Source organism: Erythranthe guttata, chromosome 5 (genome assembly GCF_056151865.1).
Source record: "Erythranthe guttata isolate IM_541 chromosome 5, IM_541, whole genome shotgun sequence".
NCBI classification, from domain to species: Eukaryota; Viridiplantae; Streptophyta; class Magnoliopsida; order Lamiales; family Phrymaceae; genus Erythranthe; species Erythranthe guttata.
In genome coordinates this window covers 16306344-16325118 of record NC_142537.1, presented here as the reverse complement: position 1 = coordinate 16325118, position 18775 = coordinate 16306344, and the positions used below count along the sequence as shown (strand labels likewise).

Genomic DNA, 18775 nt, shown 5'->3' with positions numbered 1-18775 from the left:
ATTTTCTTTTTCTTGTTTCTTATAAAATGGTATGTGATCAACGAATGTTCAATTTTAAATACGTTGGACTCTCGGTATGTAATTAATTATTGGATTCTATGAATTATTTGAACATGTTTACTTACTGGCAAACTCAGAGAGGTAAAAAGGAACAAAAAGAGAAACAAATTTTTTTAATATTTATTGAAAATTTACCAAATACATTTTAATAGGTTATAAGCTTTAGCCCAAAAGAGAAACAAAATTTTAAAGGGAAAATTACAACCACCCCTGAGGTATGGTCAAATTATAAAAAAAACTATCAGCTTGTTTGGATAATTACACATACCCCTCAACTATAAATTTTCTTACACCTCCACCCTTATGGTGTCAAATTCAACATAATCTTCTAGATTCCGTGGAATGTGCTCTAGTTTGTACTCGTTTTTTGAAAAAAGTACAGTTTCTAATGCACCACAACCTGATATATACAAGCCAAAACGGGTACGAAAGTGAGAAGATTTATAATTGATGGGTGGTTAAAATTTACCCTAAAATGAAAAATATTGCTTCTTAATAATTTTCTTAAATCACTTTTAATTTTTAACCGGCCAGCTGCCTTGAATTTCTGATTGTCACCAATAATATTATAGTCTACGTACAAATTAAATGATGGTATAGTATACTATACTACACCCAACATCATATGGGCAAGATGGCTTGTTCACCGTGGATGTGCAGCAGCAAGTACAGGAATATTCCATGCACACTTTGACATGTATATATAAATAGAGTTAAAAAAGGACCAAAGAAAGTTTGACGTGCATGGTTATCTTACAACGTGGATGAGAGAATTTCAGTGGAATATATATATATATATTTTTTTATATGTTGTCAACATATATAGCACCGTTGCTAAAAGTCAACATTGTTTAATTTGTTGGTATAGTTTGCTGTGTTAATTGGTTGAAAAAAGGTAGGACGACTAGGATTCCAATTTTGTGCATGCAGAAGTAAAATCCTTATTTATCAACTTCAAATTGTCACATGTTTGTGTGGCGGGAATCTTGGTTGACCAATTTGTGCAGAAGTAAAACACGTATCATCTTCAACTTGCCACATGTTTGCGTGCATGCATGGCGCGATCGAAAATATCCCGCGCTTCCAGTTTTGATATCCAAACAAATAATTCCGATAATTTTGCCCTTTTTTTTTTTTTTTTGCGACACATTTTATTAAATAATAATTATTGTATATTAAATATAAAAATTATATATTATATATTTTAATTATTAGCTACAGGACTAGATTAGTTTTTAGCAATGTTGTCAGAACCGGACCGGATGACACAGGTTTATACTATGCTACACTGAGTGAAATACACCGGGGAGATCTGTACCATTAATATACGCACAAACACACACACACCCACATTGGTGTGTGTAGATCAACGGTAAAAAATCACCCGGTGTAACCTTCACCGGGTGTAGCATAGAAATAACCCCGGACACAAAACCGGCTAGGGATTTGGGTCACGGTTGGACCGGTTCAACCGGGTTCAACCCGGATTTTTTACTTATTTATTTATTTAACTAAATTTTATATATAATTTTGAGTTGATTGTTTTTTAAATATGTATTTTTCACAAAATTAAAACTTCCGCATAAAATAGTGATTTTCTAAACATAAATAATAAATTAAAATATGTCACAACTGTAGTATAATAAATAATATTTCTAGCTGCAAAAAATCCTAATTTGTTTATTGTGGCCAACTCATAAACCATCTATCCCTTCCATTCTTTTCTTTCAAGCGGCGGCTCCATCTAGCGAGGCAGCTCCTGCAAAATACTTTTTTTTTCTTCTACTCTTCTTTTTTTTTCCCATAACTCATCCACCACAGCAAAATATTATTATAATTGTCACAGAACTTGCACATCACTCAAACCTCATTCCATAAATCAAATTCAGGTATATATATTTTTTTTGTTTTTGGCCTTTTGTTTTGAAACCGGGTTTGACCGGGTTTTTTGCCGGTTTTGCGCGAGTTTTTCACCGGTTTTGAGTGGTTCGACCGGGCCTTTTCCGGTTCCGAGCATATCGACTCCGGTTTTCATTTTTCACGGTTTTGGGTGTTGAACCGGACCAGATCAGCCACGGGTCGCGGTTGAACCGGTCGGACCGGCCGGTCTTACAACAATGGTTTTTTGGGATTATTTGACAAAACTCACTATCACACAAGTCTAATTACAATGAGTCCAACTTTCTAACAACTTTTTGAGATAAATCCATTTCAGCATTTATTAATAAAGAATAATAATTTATAACAATTATAACCCTAACTTAAAAGTAACTTATGTTTTAGGATTGGAAAAAAAAAAAAAAAGATGTAATATATTTTCCTATTATATCGTAACAACACCTCCTTAAATAATCTCACGATTCCCGTCCCTTAATTATAGAGAATCGTTTCAACGTAATCGGTATTTTTTCCACATTATCGATTTGGTTGCATGAGCAGGAATTTTTTTTTCAAGAAGATACAAAGTGGTTTAATTGCTTTTTACGCAAATCGTGTAAGTGTATACTAGTCATGGTTTGATCACTGTTTGAAATAATGTCAATATGAATGCACATGTTTTTTTCCCTCCATTGTTATGTGGTTGTTAGCATCTAGCCGATCGATCGTTTCAAATTACAGAGTGACTTTGACAACAATGCCGAATTTCAAAGTTACATGTTTGTTTTAAGTATTACTATCGTACATGTCATATTTATAATGTATTTTCATAACCGTGGTAATATGTCTTTTATATCCCTTGTTAATAACATGAATTTTTTATCATAAATAATTCACCATATTATTTGTGCAGTTTCGTAGATTCTAATGTGACATTTGTGTTGAGGTTTCGAGGGATTGTCGCTATAAAGCAATGGTCTGATCACATGAATTTTGATTCGTTGATAAAATATGTTTAGTCGAAGTGGGACGCGATCAACGGATGTAACTTCACTTTGACTTATAAGTTTGACGTGTATGACAACCGCATCCTTGCAAACGACGATGATTTGACATCAATGTTGTTCATCATGCGTGAGATTGGTGTTGGTCGTGTGGAGATAACCGTAAAGGAGCAGGAAATTGCGGACGTCAATCTTGGTGACACTACACCAAAAAAGCCTTTTTCTAACGGATATATCCATTACAAATAATTATCCTAACGGCGAAAAACCATTACAAAAATGGTGTTAGAAATTGAAAGCCAAAAAATTCTAACGGATATATCCGTTAGAAAAATAATTATTTCTAACAGTTATTGTCCGTTAGAAATTTCATTGTAACGATTCATTTCGTAACACTTCTTACAAAGTTCCTAACAGATATATCCGTTAGCAAAAATAGAAAAAAAAAAATTAAAAAAAAAATCATAAATAATATTAATTTATATTATTTAAAAAAAAGGTCGCAAATAATAAAATTTAAATTTACATAAAAATATTCATTCATTACAATAAATTCTCCACTATTCCATAAATAATTCAACCTAGAGTATGAATATGATCAATATACCATAAACCATTACAATAACATTGGGAAAATTACATTTTTCATCCTTAAACTTTATCTACTTTTTCAATACTGTCCCTAAACATTTTCGAGTTACAATAGTGGTCCCTAATAATGTCATTTTTCTACAATTTTCGTCCTACCGTTAGATTTGCTGTTAGTTTGGATGGAAGTATGACGTGGACTTGAAACGTGGACCAACTTATATGACCAACTAATACACGTGGACAATTGTTTTCTTGAAAAATGTAGTGAACTGGAAATTTGTAGGTAGTAGGCGCAACATACCCATTTCTCCACACTGCCATACCTCTCTGTTTCTCCATTTCTGCACTCTGCAGCACCAAGGAAGATACATCATATCACAAGCGCCTCTCCAATTCTGAAATTTTTTTGTTCACTTTGTTGAGCTCGTACATTGCAATCCTTGTAGTTGCTTCGTTCTTCAACTCGCTCCGCTTTGTCTTGTTGCTTTCTTCTCGTATTTGTGTGTTAATACACGTACATTAAAATCAGTCTTAAAAATATTTGATTTAAATATATGTACAGATAATTACAGGAGAATATACGTACGTGGAATTTGTTAACCATGCCGAAGATATAACATATATATGTTGATTCACTAGTTTTGAGGTGATTTGTTGCATGTTAGTTCCAATTTTGTTGGGCTTCTTGTGGTCATTCATATCAAAGGGCCGAAGTTGATGATGCAGATTATATGATAGCTGGGTTTGATTCTTACCACAATGTTGCATTTTTGATAATATTCAATAGAATTATAGAAGAGCACTAAATAAATATCTTCAAATTAAAATTCATTCAACTCATACAATCATTTCTGATAATATTCAACAGAAGAGCAATTAATTCTTGGTTCCAGACTTTTGGATCAAGTAATTAAGCCTATTTTGATCAGGATATCCATCTAGGAAACATTATTAATTAATAAGAGCATTTGAGAACCAAAAAAATTAAAAAAAGAAAACAAAAAAACCATCTGAACCAACTAAGTACGAGATGAAGCAATTTGTCCCCCATAGGCAACAATTATTAATTATAAAGTAAAGATGGAACAGTTTCTTTTTTTGAGTTAAGAATTTCTTGGGTGTGAACACATCTAAAAGCTCCAGGAACTTTGTTAAAAATATTCCAAACTTACAGCATGCATGGAGGTAGTGATTATGTTCAAATGAATTAATTTTTTTCGTATTTCTTCACTAACATCACTGTCATCTTGTTTATGAAGGTTGGTTATGTCTGTGTGTGGTGTGTGTTGTGTGGTGGGTGTGTGGTGTGTGATGTGTCGTCTGCTGTGTGTGGTGTGTGGTGTGTTGTGAGTGTCTTTTATTTCTTTTACACAACTACTCAACGATTGTCAAACGATAAATTTCACTTCAAAGATAGAGAACCAAGAATAGACTTATTGAACAAAGACTAAGTGTTTTTTAAGTTCAGATCTGTAACTCTTTTTGTAAATTATCGCAATAACTTCAACACAATTCTTGGTTGGTTTCGAAATGGGTATTTTGGGAGTCATGTGCGTGCATGGTGATTCTCTTGCAAAGTTAAATTGGATGTATTTTTGGTGGTTCTGCCGCAAAATAATTGGGTGGCTGGTGATAGTGTGCATGGCAACGTCTGACGACGAAGCTTTGCTCGAACTCAAAAGAAGCACACGGGTGGCCATGTTGGTTAACCATTCATGTAGTATGAATTACAATGATATTTATAATTTCCACATCATACTTCCATCCAAACTAACAGCAGAAACTAACGGTAGGACGAAAATTGTTGAAAAATGGCATCATTAAGGACTACTATTGTAACTCGAAAATGTTTAAGGACAATTTCGAAAAAGTGGTTAAAGTTTGAGGATGAAAAATGTAATTTTCCCCAATAACATTCATTTACATTGAACCAAAAAAAAATTGTAATTTAAATATAACAGATGAACTCCAGCCCCACCAAGCTTGAACTCACATCTCCTGATATAAGTAAAACGAAAAAAATAATTCTAGACCAAATCAACATGAAATCAAAGTATAATGAAACAAAGAAACCAAAGTTCTCACCAGTTTATACCATAATGATACAAAGAAATCAAAGTATAAACTATTCAATAAAAATTTGGAATTGGTTAACATAAATGTGAAATAGACTTATTACCAATGATTTATTCAAAAATAATATATATATATATATATATATATATATATATATATATATATATATATATATATATATATATATATATATATATATATATATATATATATATATATATATATATATATATATATATATATATATATATATATATATATATATACAAACAAATATGACTTATTACCTCTATTTTCTTAAGCTCGACTCTTAGAGCTGTTGTCTGACTGTTCTCCTAATCTCTAATAGCAGATATTTTCTTCTAAGACCTGCAAATTATTAACAAGTATGAGATAAATCAATATTAGCCAAAGTCAGCCTTATCTTTTTTTCTTATTTTTCGATAAGGCCTCAATATATCCTTTATGTTCTAATGAAATGACTCCATAAAACTATATTGCTAACTTGTTTCCAGCTTTTGACTTCTCACTTTGTTCCCATGCTTTAACTAGAGACAGTCTCTTCTCTCTTGCTATTCGGGAAAGCACAACATCGGTGATAATATTAAAATAATCAAGTATTTTTCAATTGCTCAATATATAATACCAATTTATATCAATTTCCAGCAAAATAAAATGGCATACTAACATACATATACCTGTGTTTATAGAGCCTCGGGTTTCTTCTCCCCAATAACTTCATGTGCTTCTGCAATATATACAACAAGCATCACAAGTTAGCAAAAGAAATAACCGAATACAAATCATTCAGCAGGTAAATAAAATTTATGATTTACAAAGTAATTTAAAGGACAAAAGCAATTAATTGGAACTAGTACATAAAAGTTGTATTGTTTTCAAGAACCTGTTGTTTTACACTGATTTAACACGTTGAGCTATCAAATAAAACGTGGATGAACCCATCTGTCAACCAGGCACAAAAGAAAAAAGAAAAAAAAGGTTAGAGCATAAATAAAATGTCAACTAAGAGCATAGACATGATAAAATCAATGAACATGTAGTGAAGTTTCAATTTCAAAGATTTGTTGTACCCCAATGTACTTCAAAGCAAAGACAAGTTCGGGACTACCTGCAAAATGGTTGTTTATATTTTGTAAAAATGCGTTATTTAAAGAACATTTAGAAATAAATGGCAACTGTAGTATATGTACTACTTCTTTAACATCGATTGAGCTTAAGCAACATAAGAACTAAAAAATAGATGACAATTTGACATAAGAGAGTTCTTGATTAACAACACAAGAAAAAAATTAATTTCTGAAAAGTGAAAAGTAGACGAGCATAATACCTTTGCAATTAACAGTTATGAATTATGTTTCGGCATCAAGAACTCTCTTTCTTTTTAAGAAACACGAAGACGCCTCCTTAGTAAAGGAAATATAATAACTATAATAATTGAATTTCTCTACAAACAGTAACAAGACACATGCATCAGTTAAACATTCTAATGCATTTTCAAGCATATCAATTTAGAATATCAAAATTTGTCCAAATAATATGAGATAAACCATGGAAAACTTAAAGTGACCTAAATGTATCACAGGAAAATAAGAAAATAATATACCAATATAACTATAACAATTAAAACATTAAACTTTAAATCAGGCTTATATAATCTATGGCATGGTATGAAAAAACAATAATTAAAAAATAATAATAGTTAACAACAGAGCAACCAAAAATGGATCATACTACTTATGAGATTTTGTTCATAACAAAAAATAATTATTTCTTAAAAATTGTAATCGATAGATCAAACAAACACCAAAGAAAAACAAATACTAAAGAAAAACAAATAATCAAAAAGGTTTTGCAAACTTGCAGTACTCCATCTACGTTTGTTAGGTTGTCGAAATAGAGAAATCCTAATGTGCTTAGGACATAAATATTACATTTGATTCAGAATCCTTAATAAATTTAAAATTTCTCAATTTAATTTTATGAACCAAATCCAGTTTAGGGTATTTTCAGCAAAAGCCCTAAAATGCGATTGAAGATGGGGAAATGATAAACAAGATAGAGACCTTACAAACGAAGGCCAACAACGGCGATGGTTGAGGCGAGAGAAAGAAATCGAGCATTACTCTGGTTATTGTTAACAGCAAAAGCCCTAATATGCGATTGGACATATAGGGAAAACACGAGAGAGGCCTTACCTAAGATAATAGAAGGTTCACAAACGAAGGCCGACGATGGCAATGGTTGAGGCGAGAGAAAGGAATCGAGCATCACTCCGGTCATTGTTAGTAGCTGTATAATATCGATATGAGAGAGAGAGAAGTGAATTAAATAAAATAGAAATATTCAAGGGAGAATAGGGTAAATAGGAAAAAGGAAAAAATAAAATACAATGGCAACTTAATATCACTTTATTTTGGTAATATTCAACACAAAACCCTTATTACGATAATAGGTAATTCTAATGGAATGTTTTGATAATTCTAACGGATATATCCGTTAGGGTAAATATGAATTTGTCAGGAAAAACATATGAGTTACATATAAATAACGTATTATTAATAGTAACGAATAAATGAAATTTCTAACGGGTATAATCTGTTAGAATTTTCTAACGGAGATATCCGTTAGTAATAAGAAAATAGTACCGTTAGAAAAACCTCTATTTGGTGTAGTGTGATCATATCCAAACGCAACCAATGCAGACGATTGTAACATTGGTCGAATACGATAGGGCTGCAGTCGTTAGTGAACAACCACTACAACATATATGGCTTTAAGCGACGCAAGAAAACTGTCGGGAAAGACTTAAAAACCGTCGGGAATAGTTTTCACGACGGTTTTAGACCGTCAGGAGACCGTCGAGAAAAAAGGCGTCGTATAAAGTTTCATGTGTAAAAAAACCGTCGGGAATGTTTTTTCCGACGCTTAAATAACCGTCGGGAATACTTGTACATTTTTTAGAACTCTTCTTTTTCTGCCAATTATAATCCAATTTTTCCCTGAGTCTTGTTGCCATCAATTGTTGAATATAAAAAATCGAAGACAACAAAAATTAACTTGCCAATACTAAATAAATATTTACATCTTAAGATAACAAAATATATATTTCAATTTCCAAACATATGCTGGTTTATCTGAATTTCCACAAAATATAGACAAATTTTAATAAAATTTACAATTGAAGGTTTATCTGAATTTGAACAAAAGACTCCAGCCACCTCAATAGCTCACATTTGTCCAATAACAATCTTCTATCGTTGCCAAACACTTCGAACATTTCTGAAAAATAAAAAATCCAAATTTACAAATCCACATTTCAACAACAAGGACTACTTAAAATCAAGTAATGAAAAATAAATATTTCTGAAGAAAATTCAGATAGCAAAAGTTTACCTTTTTAGCGATTTCCTTTTACACACGTCATTCGCACTTAATTCCTGAGTTTGAGTTTCTTGAACCTGAGTTTCTTGAACATGGGCTGGCATATGAGGCATGCTAGATGACTCAGAGAGTGCATGAGCGCATTGTGTATGAGTTGATGGCATATGATGTATACTTGAAGACTCCGGGACTGATTTATGTGGTTGAGTGCCTCCTTCATCGTGCAAATTAGACGATGTAGGAATTCTACGATCCTGTAGGAATTTGATGTATGCCAAAATATTAATTACTACATACATTTGCAAAATACAATTTCCAAGTAAAATAATTACCCGTCTAGACGTGGAAGGAGCTGAAACTGCAGCAGATTCAGGAGCCAAAGAGTTTGTTCTTGTGAGAGATCGTATAACATCTTGCACTGTTTCTTCGATTATGCTACGCAAGCTAGATTCTATCTCTTCCTTTAATCCCTTCCGAATGGAATCCACAAGGATAGAAACTTTTTCCTCAACAAGTTTCGTTTGATTTTTTAATGAACTCACTTGAGTAGGTGTTGGACCAAAGCCATATTTTCTCATCTGCCTTGGCTTTTCTGGACCCAAAAATTGAGCTAAAAGTTGATCTCTCATTTCTTCTGATTTCAAGCCCTCTGGATTTTTGGAAATCATTTGTCTAAGCTTTTCCTGCAAAATGATGAAATTAGAACTGTATAACTGAAAGCCGTAAACATTGAATTGAAATAACATAATACATACGATGAATTTAGATGTCTTTCTATCAAGTGGTGTCTTGGCCAAACCAACATGTGTTGCCATCCAAAAGTCGTAATCAGTAGGATCTTTGCCATTTTCTATTTGCATCTGAAAAATGAAACATAATAAAAGAGAGCTATATGTATTGCATCTGAGTAGCATAAGTCAAAGAAGTAATACTTACAACAAAACATATTTATCTATTACAAATTAAAAAAAGTTCGATACCTCATTCCTAACAACTGCATAACTTTTTTTTCCAGTTCTATGTGGCACTTTTTGCTTTCCTCGGTTCAGAGAGTTTTTATCACTAAGGCACTGCATAGAAAATAATAAAAATAGGTTAAATGTTGGATATTATTTTTTAAACGATAATATGAAATCATCAAACCTCTGCACTTTTAGAACTCCAATGATGAACTAAAGTTGGCCACTGATCTTTTTCAACAATGTCGGGACAATTAGCTAATCGCTCAGCATCAGTCTCATGTATAGAATAATAAGTTCTTTTAACCTCAGATTTCCAATTCTTCCACATATTGCCCAACTTTTTAAGAAACTGAGGTTTAAAATTGTCTTCGAGTGAGAAGTTTGCCTATTATAAAAAATTAGAAGAACCGAGTTTGCCGATTAAACCAAAGTACATAATCTAATGTATCTAATAATGAAATATGTTCACTATTTCATCACATACAGTACTGTGTTACCTTATACTCCAACCAAGTTATTTCCTTGTTGTACTTGTCAATTTTTCTCCAATCTCCAACTGTAAGAGGAAATCGACTGCCATTTTTCGCCACACGACCCATCTGACTTGAAAGTTTTGCTGCATTTTCACCAATAGCTTGATTAAATTCATTAACTTGAACTTCAAATTTTTCATTGCCCCATGATTTGAGCATTTTTGTACGACCTCGCCCTTTTTTTGTTGTTCTCTGACTCGTCCCTGGATTCAAAGTAAAAAAATATATTGAGTTTAGTAGAAAGTTAATAGTGTAACTGAAAACATGATAAATTTACCATCATATGAAGCATCATCTGCATTGTTCTCCGATTCCATAAATCCACCACCATTCGATGGAACATAAGAATTAGATGATGATGGTTGACCATGTGAATATACATGATGGAAATGCGAATCAGAATGAGAGGGTGTAAATTTTGCGTTCCCTTGATGAAAATGTTGCTGAGAATGAGAGGGTGGGAATTCTATATTCCCTTGAGAAACAGCGTTTCGTATGCGTTTCCCGTGATTCATAATCTGCGAGAATAAAACATTGACACATATATTATACAGTGATTTCACAATCAATCTCAAATATTTTAATTGATATACTTTCGATTATGCTATTTTTTATTACTCGAACTTAAGACATAGGAACAACTTAATACCTGAATTTCTTAGCCGGCAAAACTTGCACAAAACTTGCAAATGAGAGTCGAATAAACCTGTTCAGAAAACGAAAATCAAAGTGTCATGATTTGTACCACTAATCTAATAATTCACAATATACTGTAGAATCAAGAAAATAGTTATACAAGTCGTATTTTGAGACATCTTGAACAACTTAATATATTGACCACAAAATGTAATAGCTATTTACTACAATAATCTAACAACTCTTAGAGCCTAAATCCACTAGCTTGAGCTGCATCAAGGTTAGTTTCGTCATCATCGCTGTAGTATAAGTCTTCATCATTGTCATTCTCATATTCATCTTCATCACCCAAGTCGTCATCTTGATGGTTCATCCTATTTATTTCAAATTCCTGAATTTCAGATGTAAGAACTATACTTCCTTCCACATCAGTCCTCACCCATGTCTCACGTTCATCACAATTGGTAGTAGAATTATTCAACGACTGCCCATTGAGAAGACCAGACTCCTCATTCTCCATAATATCTTCCATGAGGTCATTTGACCTCATATCAATTAAGTGACGCGGTATTGTCTTAACAACAACATGCCAATTTATGTCAATCGGGTCTTGCGCATACCATACCTGTTGGGCTTGAGAAGCTAAGACAAAAGGTTCATCCGAAATCCGATTATGCTTATATAACAAATGGTTGAAATTTACTAAGGTAAACTTAAACTCATCCTCTCTAACCCCTGCATTATTGTCAACCCAATTGCACTTAAATAGCACGTACGTCATTTCATTTGGGTAACGCAATTCAACAATATCTGTTAAGATACCGTAGTAATTCACAACATCAGAAATTGGTCTTTTATCTTTACTACTTGAATAGCTTTCAGCAACCGCACTTAAGAAAACACCACTGTTCTGGGTTTTTTTTCTCATCTCCCGATCCTTAGTGTGAAACCTAAAGCCATTTATCACGTAACCAGAATATCTTTTTGCCCATCTATCAGGACCTCTTGCTAAGCATCTCACTTCATCTGTAAGTTGACTTACATTTCTGCCACTTTTCTCTAATGTTGAAACCTAAAATATTAAAACATAAGTTAAACCCTTCACATGGTAAACACTACGAAAAATGGGAACTAAAATGAAAATAACTCACATATTCTTTAAGCCATTGGTAGAATGTTGCATTATGGATCTTTTGTCTTTCATATATATCCAACCGACGCTTCTCACTTTGTAACACTTTAAGGTGCTCTCTGGGCAAAATAACAAATAATTATTCTATATGTATTGGAGTATTTGTGTGTATGTATTTACATAAAAATAGATTACCAAAAACTTACTCACGAAATGGAGCAAGCATGTCACAATTTCCAAGAACATATCTGTGCGCTTGAGTCCACGAAATTGTTTCCATGTATATTATTTCTGTTCCTCCGATAACACGACCTTCTCCTTTGCAAATATTCTCAAAACCTTCATAATTTCTCCTAGAACGATCACCTATTGACTCCACATCACCCAAGTACCGAGAGCAAAAGTTCATACATTCTTCAACTAAGTATCCTTCGGCAATCGAGCCTTCTGGGCGGCTTCTTGTGCGGACATAGTTCTTAAGTGTACATAAGTACCTGTTGAAAACATTGTTATGAAATGTAGAAACAATATATTTTTAAAATATATGTTGTCTTGAGGTGCCATCGAGCTTTCTTTTTTTCAATGGTAAAGATATCCTCTTACCATATACAGTGGCAACATCATTCAACTCATTAATCAAATCATTTCCATAGGCTCGAGTGGGCTTATAGCCATATTCTACATTGCCATCAAATGATATTGAATCATCTCTAAACTTGTGATTTTCATCCAAGAATCTACGATGACCCCTAAAACAATATTTTCTGCCATATTTCAACCATTTCGAGTGGGTGTCGAGACAACAACACGGGCAACCATATTCAGTTTTCACATTCCAGCCAGATAAATTACTATAACCAGGAAGATCGGAGATTGTCCACATAAGTGCAGCTCGCATGTTGAACATTTGTTTGCTGGTTGCATCATATGTCGGCACTCCTGGACTCCACATCTCATTTAACTCTTCCATAAGAGGTCGTAGAAAAATATCAATATCATTACCGGGGGCAGTAGGACCATCAATTAATAAACATAGCATGATACTCGACTTGCTCATGCACATCCCCGGTGGAAAATTGTATGGAACAAGTATTACGGGCCACGTGCTGTGAGAAACACTCATGGACTTGAAAGGATTAAATCCGTCGGTCGCTAGTCCAAGTCTGACATTGCGACAGTCACTTGCAAAGAGAGAATGTTGTTGGTCAAATGTCTTCCAAGCGAGAGAATCTGCAGGGTGTCTTTGTACCCCATCATCTATTCGTCCTTCTGCATGCCATCTCATGAGTGGTGATGTCTCGGTGCACATATACAGCCTTTGAAGTCTTGGTATTAATGGAAAATACCTAACAACCTTACTTGGAATCTTTAGGCGTTCATCTTCATCATCACAAACTTTATACCTTGGCATTTGACATTTACTGCACCTTGTCTCATTTTCTGTTTCTTTCCAATACAACATACAATCATTAGGGCATACATGAATTTTCTTATAATCCACACCAAACCCTTTAATTATCTTCCATGCTTCCCTATACGAACCCGGAAATGCAACACTATGAGGTAAAGCCACTTTTAAGATCTCTAATAGCACTGAAAATGACTTATTACTCCAACGGTAAGTAGACTTCACCCGCAATAACCGAAGTATGAAGGACAATAACGTGAACTCGCATCCAGGATATAACTTTTGTTTGGCATTTTGTAATAGTTTAAAAAATGCCTTAGTTTCCTTATCAAGCTCAATATTATTAATCTCCTCAGAATATGCAAGACCGTCATTTTCCTCAAGACCAAAAGCATCATTAATCATACCATCTATATCGTCTCCCTCGTCCTCGAGAAAGTCATCATCTTCTTCATAAATGCAAACGGGAGTCTCCCCATGATATACCCAATTAGTGTAGGTATCAAGAAATCCATACATTATCAAATGTTCGTAAACTATTCCTTTTTTCCTATTCATTAAATTTTGACACTTGATACACGGACACTTAATTTTATCCCCCGATCCCAGATTTGCGTATGCAAACTTAAGAAATGATTTGGCACCATTAAGTATTCGGGCTGCAATCGATTTCGGATTTTAATCCAACTTTTATCCATAGATAAAATTGTTTATCCCTTGGATTTTATATTATGTTTAGCAAGGCCAAAGAAAGACCTGCCACCCAAACTTTTCAATGTCACAACAATAATCTGAAATTGTAATTTGTTGTTTTACCAAAACCAAGAAAATATGGAACTCAAATCTGAAAATTATGCACTTCTAAAATTGATTATGAAATACACACATACATACACTAACCATTGTTGGATATTTCAGAGCTTAGATAACAGCACCGCTAATTACTAGTCAAAAACCTTAGCATCAATGCATGTTCCAGCTGAGCCAACGATTCTTGTAGCTAGTTGATGCTTACATTGAAAATAGGAAGACATTATTAATCAAATATTCTCATTTCTACCTCATTAAATTCGAGAATCGAATAATAGAATAATGTTGGATAAATAGAAGTAAACTCACACAAATCCCTCCCCTTCTGTAAAAAATGTTATTATGAGCACAATAATGTTCTGGAGAGCAAAAATTATTAAGGACAAATATGAGCACAATAATATTTTGATAAATTAAAAAAAATTATGAACAAAATAACCATTTCATATGCCCTATTTTATCTTATCAATTTGTCAAACCTAATTTCAACATTCAATTAATAATTCAATACCACCTCAATTTTTTTCCAAAATCTGGAGAAACAGACTAACCAAAGTTAAATAGCAGTGGGAGATGACGATTTCGACAACGGAGATGATGATTTCAGCAGCGGTGACGATGTAAGAATCGGTGACGGTGGCGGTGGCAATATCTAATTGAGGGCCACATATCCAGTTGCTGCAAATTTGCGGCCGTGGTAGCGGGATGTGGCAACAGCAATCGGGGCAAAACCACGGTATTGTCACGCTGAGACGGTGGTGGTGGTGGTAGCGGTGGCGGTGGTGGTGGCGTCGGCACTTGCCGTGGTTCTGGAGGAATAGTGGCTCGATGGGTTTAAATTGAAATAAAAAATAGTTCTGTGTTATTATTAATTTAGAAAAACCCTAACGTGGAGATTTAAATTGAGTTTAATTTGTAATAAAAAATAGTTCAGTGGTGAATTAAATTAAGATTTTTATATATATATATATATATATATATATATATATATATATATATATATATATATATATATATATATATATATATATATATATATATTACGTCTTTGAAAGCGTGATTGACTTTCACGTTTATAAAATTTGGAAAGCAGCAATACAAAAAGAAGAAGCCTTTGGTCTACAAAATTGAAGTGCAAATACAATATTTTATTAAGTTTTATATGACGGTGAAACGTTAGATGGGAATGCTTAAAAAAGCGTCGACAATACACCTTTATACGACGGTTTTATAGCGCCTACAATATTTTGAAAAGCGTCATAAATACGTGTTTATACGACGGTTCTAAAACCGTCGGGTAAGAAAAGGGTCGTATAAACCCCAAATTGTTGTAGTGAACAAAACATTGTAAACATATAAACAGGTAACGGCAAGAGATTGTTGAGTGCAAAATGAAGGCCAAGAATTTGCAGGAGGGGCTGATGAGTTCAGGAAGTCGCTTGTGGAGTTTTCGGTGGAGATTGGGTTCGAATATGTGTATCTGAAGAATGAGACATTCAGGGTTACGGCTGAATGTCGATTCAAGGATGAAAAGCAATGCCCGTAGAGGATACATGCGTCTGTAGACAAGTCTAACAATTACTTCTACATTCGTAAGTACAACAATAATCACATATATGGAATGTTTTTCGGCACTGCTAGCAAGAAACGTGTCACTTCTGTTGTAATCATGAAATCATCGAGGGTTATGATATTCGAATGATGCCGGCAATTACTCGGCAAATTCAAGCACATATAAAAGAAATTACGGGTTTGACATAACATACTACGTGTCGTGGAGATCAACCGATGGCGGGAGGGACAATACGTGTGAAAAGACAATGAAATCTCATGACACTTGATTAATGGCTTGCATTGGCATTCTATCCATGATTAGTTTAAGGATATTACAACTAGAATACGAGGATAGAGAGAATATATAGGGCATGCATCAAATTACATAAAGATCAAATCCAAACTCTACATCCATAAGAAGGTTTAAATGTAATTAAGCAGTTTCACTACTCTAACGAACAAATGTACTTAAATGGCAGTGGACAGTAAAACACATCTAAATTAAACACCTTTCTGCATAAACAAAAACTTACAATTGGGGAAAAAAACATCATATATATTGAATTATCCGGTATAATTACGACTACCTCTACATATATAAGCATAGATGTCAAGCTAGCGAATCTTTGACCTCAATCGCGTAATCTGTAAAGTCCATCAAATAATTTGTCAACAATAAAGTGGCGGTCGGTATAAAATACACGCAGTACTGTTGATGTGCTCGTCGACGAAAGAATATACTGCAAAAATAAGAAATTTTGAAACAGTAATCTTAGTTGCTCACCTCTCACCACATTATTGCTCACCACATGTGCATATGTACGGAAAGTGTGTGTTTTGTGAAATGTGAAGTATAAAGTGCATGTGCATGACAAGTATGAATATGAAGTGTACGCGCGTGTGCGTGTGAAGAGTGTGCATGAAGTAATGTAAGAGAATAAATTGGTCACGCTTTCATTTGTTCCTTCAGAGGTTGAAAAAGGTATCCTAGTTTTTCTTACATGCCTTGAAATGTAGCCAAAGAATACGATTCCTATAAGCTCTCTGCATGCATGTTCAAAGTTATTTATTCCCTTTAATTTTCAGACACCCCAGATATTTATATTTTCTGTCTTATCTTATTAATTAGCGTTGTTGTTGTTGTTTTTTTTTTTTTTTTTTTTGAGTAAATTCAAGTCCATTACAAGGGAAAGTAGGGGAGGGGGGACTCGAACCCTAGACCGTTACCCTATTGGTAAATGCTAGGTAGCGTATGTTTCTGTTGGGGTTTTTATAGTATGCTTTGCTGAGGTTTTAGTATGCGAAAGTGTGGTGTTAAGTATAGTGGCGGAAAATCTTAGTTTTTATTGATGTTTTTACTTTCTTACTCGCTTATAAATCAGATCAGAAAGATCTTATTTATAGGTTTAACAGCCATACAACAATTTATTAGGATATTAATTGGAAAAAATACACTTTTCACCTTTCAAGTTTATATTGATTTCATATTTGGTCCCCATGTTTACAAAAATGAAAAGAAAAAAAAAATCGTCAATTTACTGTTACTCCATCAGATAATGCAGTTACCGGCACACGCTTGATTCCGTTAGTACTAACGAAAAATTGACGAAAATGACTAAAAATGTCGAATTCTTGAAACACGAGGGATCAAATGTGTTTTTTTTATCAACATGGAGGATAAGATATGAAATTGGTGCGTGCAAACATGAGGGACCAATACAATGAAACTAGAGGAAACTCATGGTGCTTCAACTTCTTCAAAGTCTAAGTACTATTCATTCTTCGTTTGCGATGTTCCAACTTCTTTATCGTAAAATACGAATTATTATTTTCAACAGTTTCTTACGCACACACACACCAACTTAAAAAAAAGGAGGATCAGAGGAGGAGACCCTCGTTATTATGTTATCGTCGTATGTACGTAATTAATTAGGCAATAGAGTTGTGGGACGATGAAGAATAATTGGTTTCATACAGTATCCTGACGAGCTCCGAAATGTCGTAGCCCCTGTCGCTACCCAAATACAGCTGGTTGTGGAACCGTATAAAACTATACCTCGCGGAAACGAACGATAACTTCAATATTATCAATGACGAAAAGCAAATGCAAGTACCCCAGTAATAGAATGTCCGGACCATCGTATCGAGCGGCCATATAAGCTTCACGGCCAACAGGTAACCCACCATCAACAGCACTATTGACAAATGTGTTGGGAAAAAGAAGCATAAAGCTAATGTGAAAAACAAGAATATGCAGAAGAGTTGTTCTCTATTATTTGATGAATAAAAACAGTACATCGTACTTCATTATTTATAGAGCAAAGAAAAAAACTTATCCACTACTAAGTCAGCAACAATGCTAACAAACCACTACTCAACTACCTAAAGAATAGGACTGAATTTGACTAATTAAAATAGAAAATTACGGCATTAACAAACTAACTAAAAATGACTTATTCAAACTTTGAATTATTCTTCAACACTGCCCCTTGATTCAAAGTTGCACACACCAAGCAGATTCCTGAAGTAGACAAACTTCTCTTTGGACAAAGACTTGGTGAGCACATCAGCCACCTGCTCATTTGTGTTACAGTACTTCAAATTTATCTCATCTTTTGCAACCAAATCACGAACAAAGTGGAAGCGTATGTCAATATGCTTCATTCTACTATGGAAGCTTGGATTCTTTGTCATGGAAATTGTCGATTTGTTGTCGCAAAATATCTCCG

General features: G+C 33.8%; 1 protein-coding gene and 1 long non-coding RNA gene across 13 annotated transcripts; both read right to left on the bottom strand.

Moving 5' to 3' along the window:
• Positions 1-5470: 5470 nt before the first annotated feature.
• LOC148770770 (uncharacterized) lies at positions 5471-6295 on the bottom strand. The gene is made up of 3 exons (XR_016031290.1): positions 6115-6295; positions 5897-5978; positions 5471-5531 (listed from the first exon to the last, which is right to left on the bottom strand). It is a non-coding gene; the product is annotated as an uncharacterized LOC148770770 (long non-coding RNA).
• A 2371-nt stretch (positions 6296-8666) lies between these two features.
• Positions 8667-15276, bottom strand: LOC148770769 (uncharacterized). Of its 12 annotated transcripts, XM_088817793.1 has the most exons (13): positions 15044-15276; positions 14802-14851; positions 14583-14692; positions 14504-14526; positions 11156-11191; positions 10784-11024; positions 10471-10709; positions 10155-10358; positions 9992-10081; positions 9767-9871; positions 9344-9694; positions 9024-9265; positions 8667-8909 (listed from the first exon to the last, which is right to left on the bottom strand). In XM_088817793.1, the coding sequence occupies exons 6-13, from the start codon at positions 11019-11021 to the stop codon at positions 8882-8884; spliced, it is 1497 nt and encodes a 498-aa protein (XP_088673919.1). In that variant the 5' UTR covers positions 11022-11024; positions 11156-11191; positions 14504-14526; positions 14583-14692; positions 14802-14851; positions 15044-15276; the 3' UTR covers positions 8667-8881. The 12 variants fall into 12 exon arrangements, with proteins under 12 accessions (XP_088673919.1, XP_088673917.1, XP_088673918.1 ...); XM_088817791.1 differs by lacking the exon at positions 14504-14526 and having other exon boundaries at positions 11156-11212; XM_088817792.1 differs by lacking the exon at positions 14504-14526 and having other exon boundaries at positions 11156-11212; positions 14583-14682.
• Positions 15277-18775: the final 3499 nt, after the last annotated feature.

Coding starts and splice junctions, on each gene's coding strand:
- LOC148770769 (XM_088817787.1), bottom strand. Junction 10,359..10,470: donor TAACTTGGTTGGAGTATAAG/GTAACACAGTAC, acceptor TTTTTATAATAG/GCAAACTTCTCACTCGAAGA. Junction 8,910..9,023: donor AAAAGGAAATCGCTAAAAAG/GTAAACTTTTGC, acceptor TTTATTTTTCAG/AAATGTTCGAAGTGTTTGGC.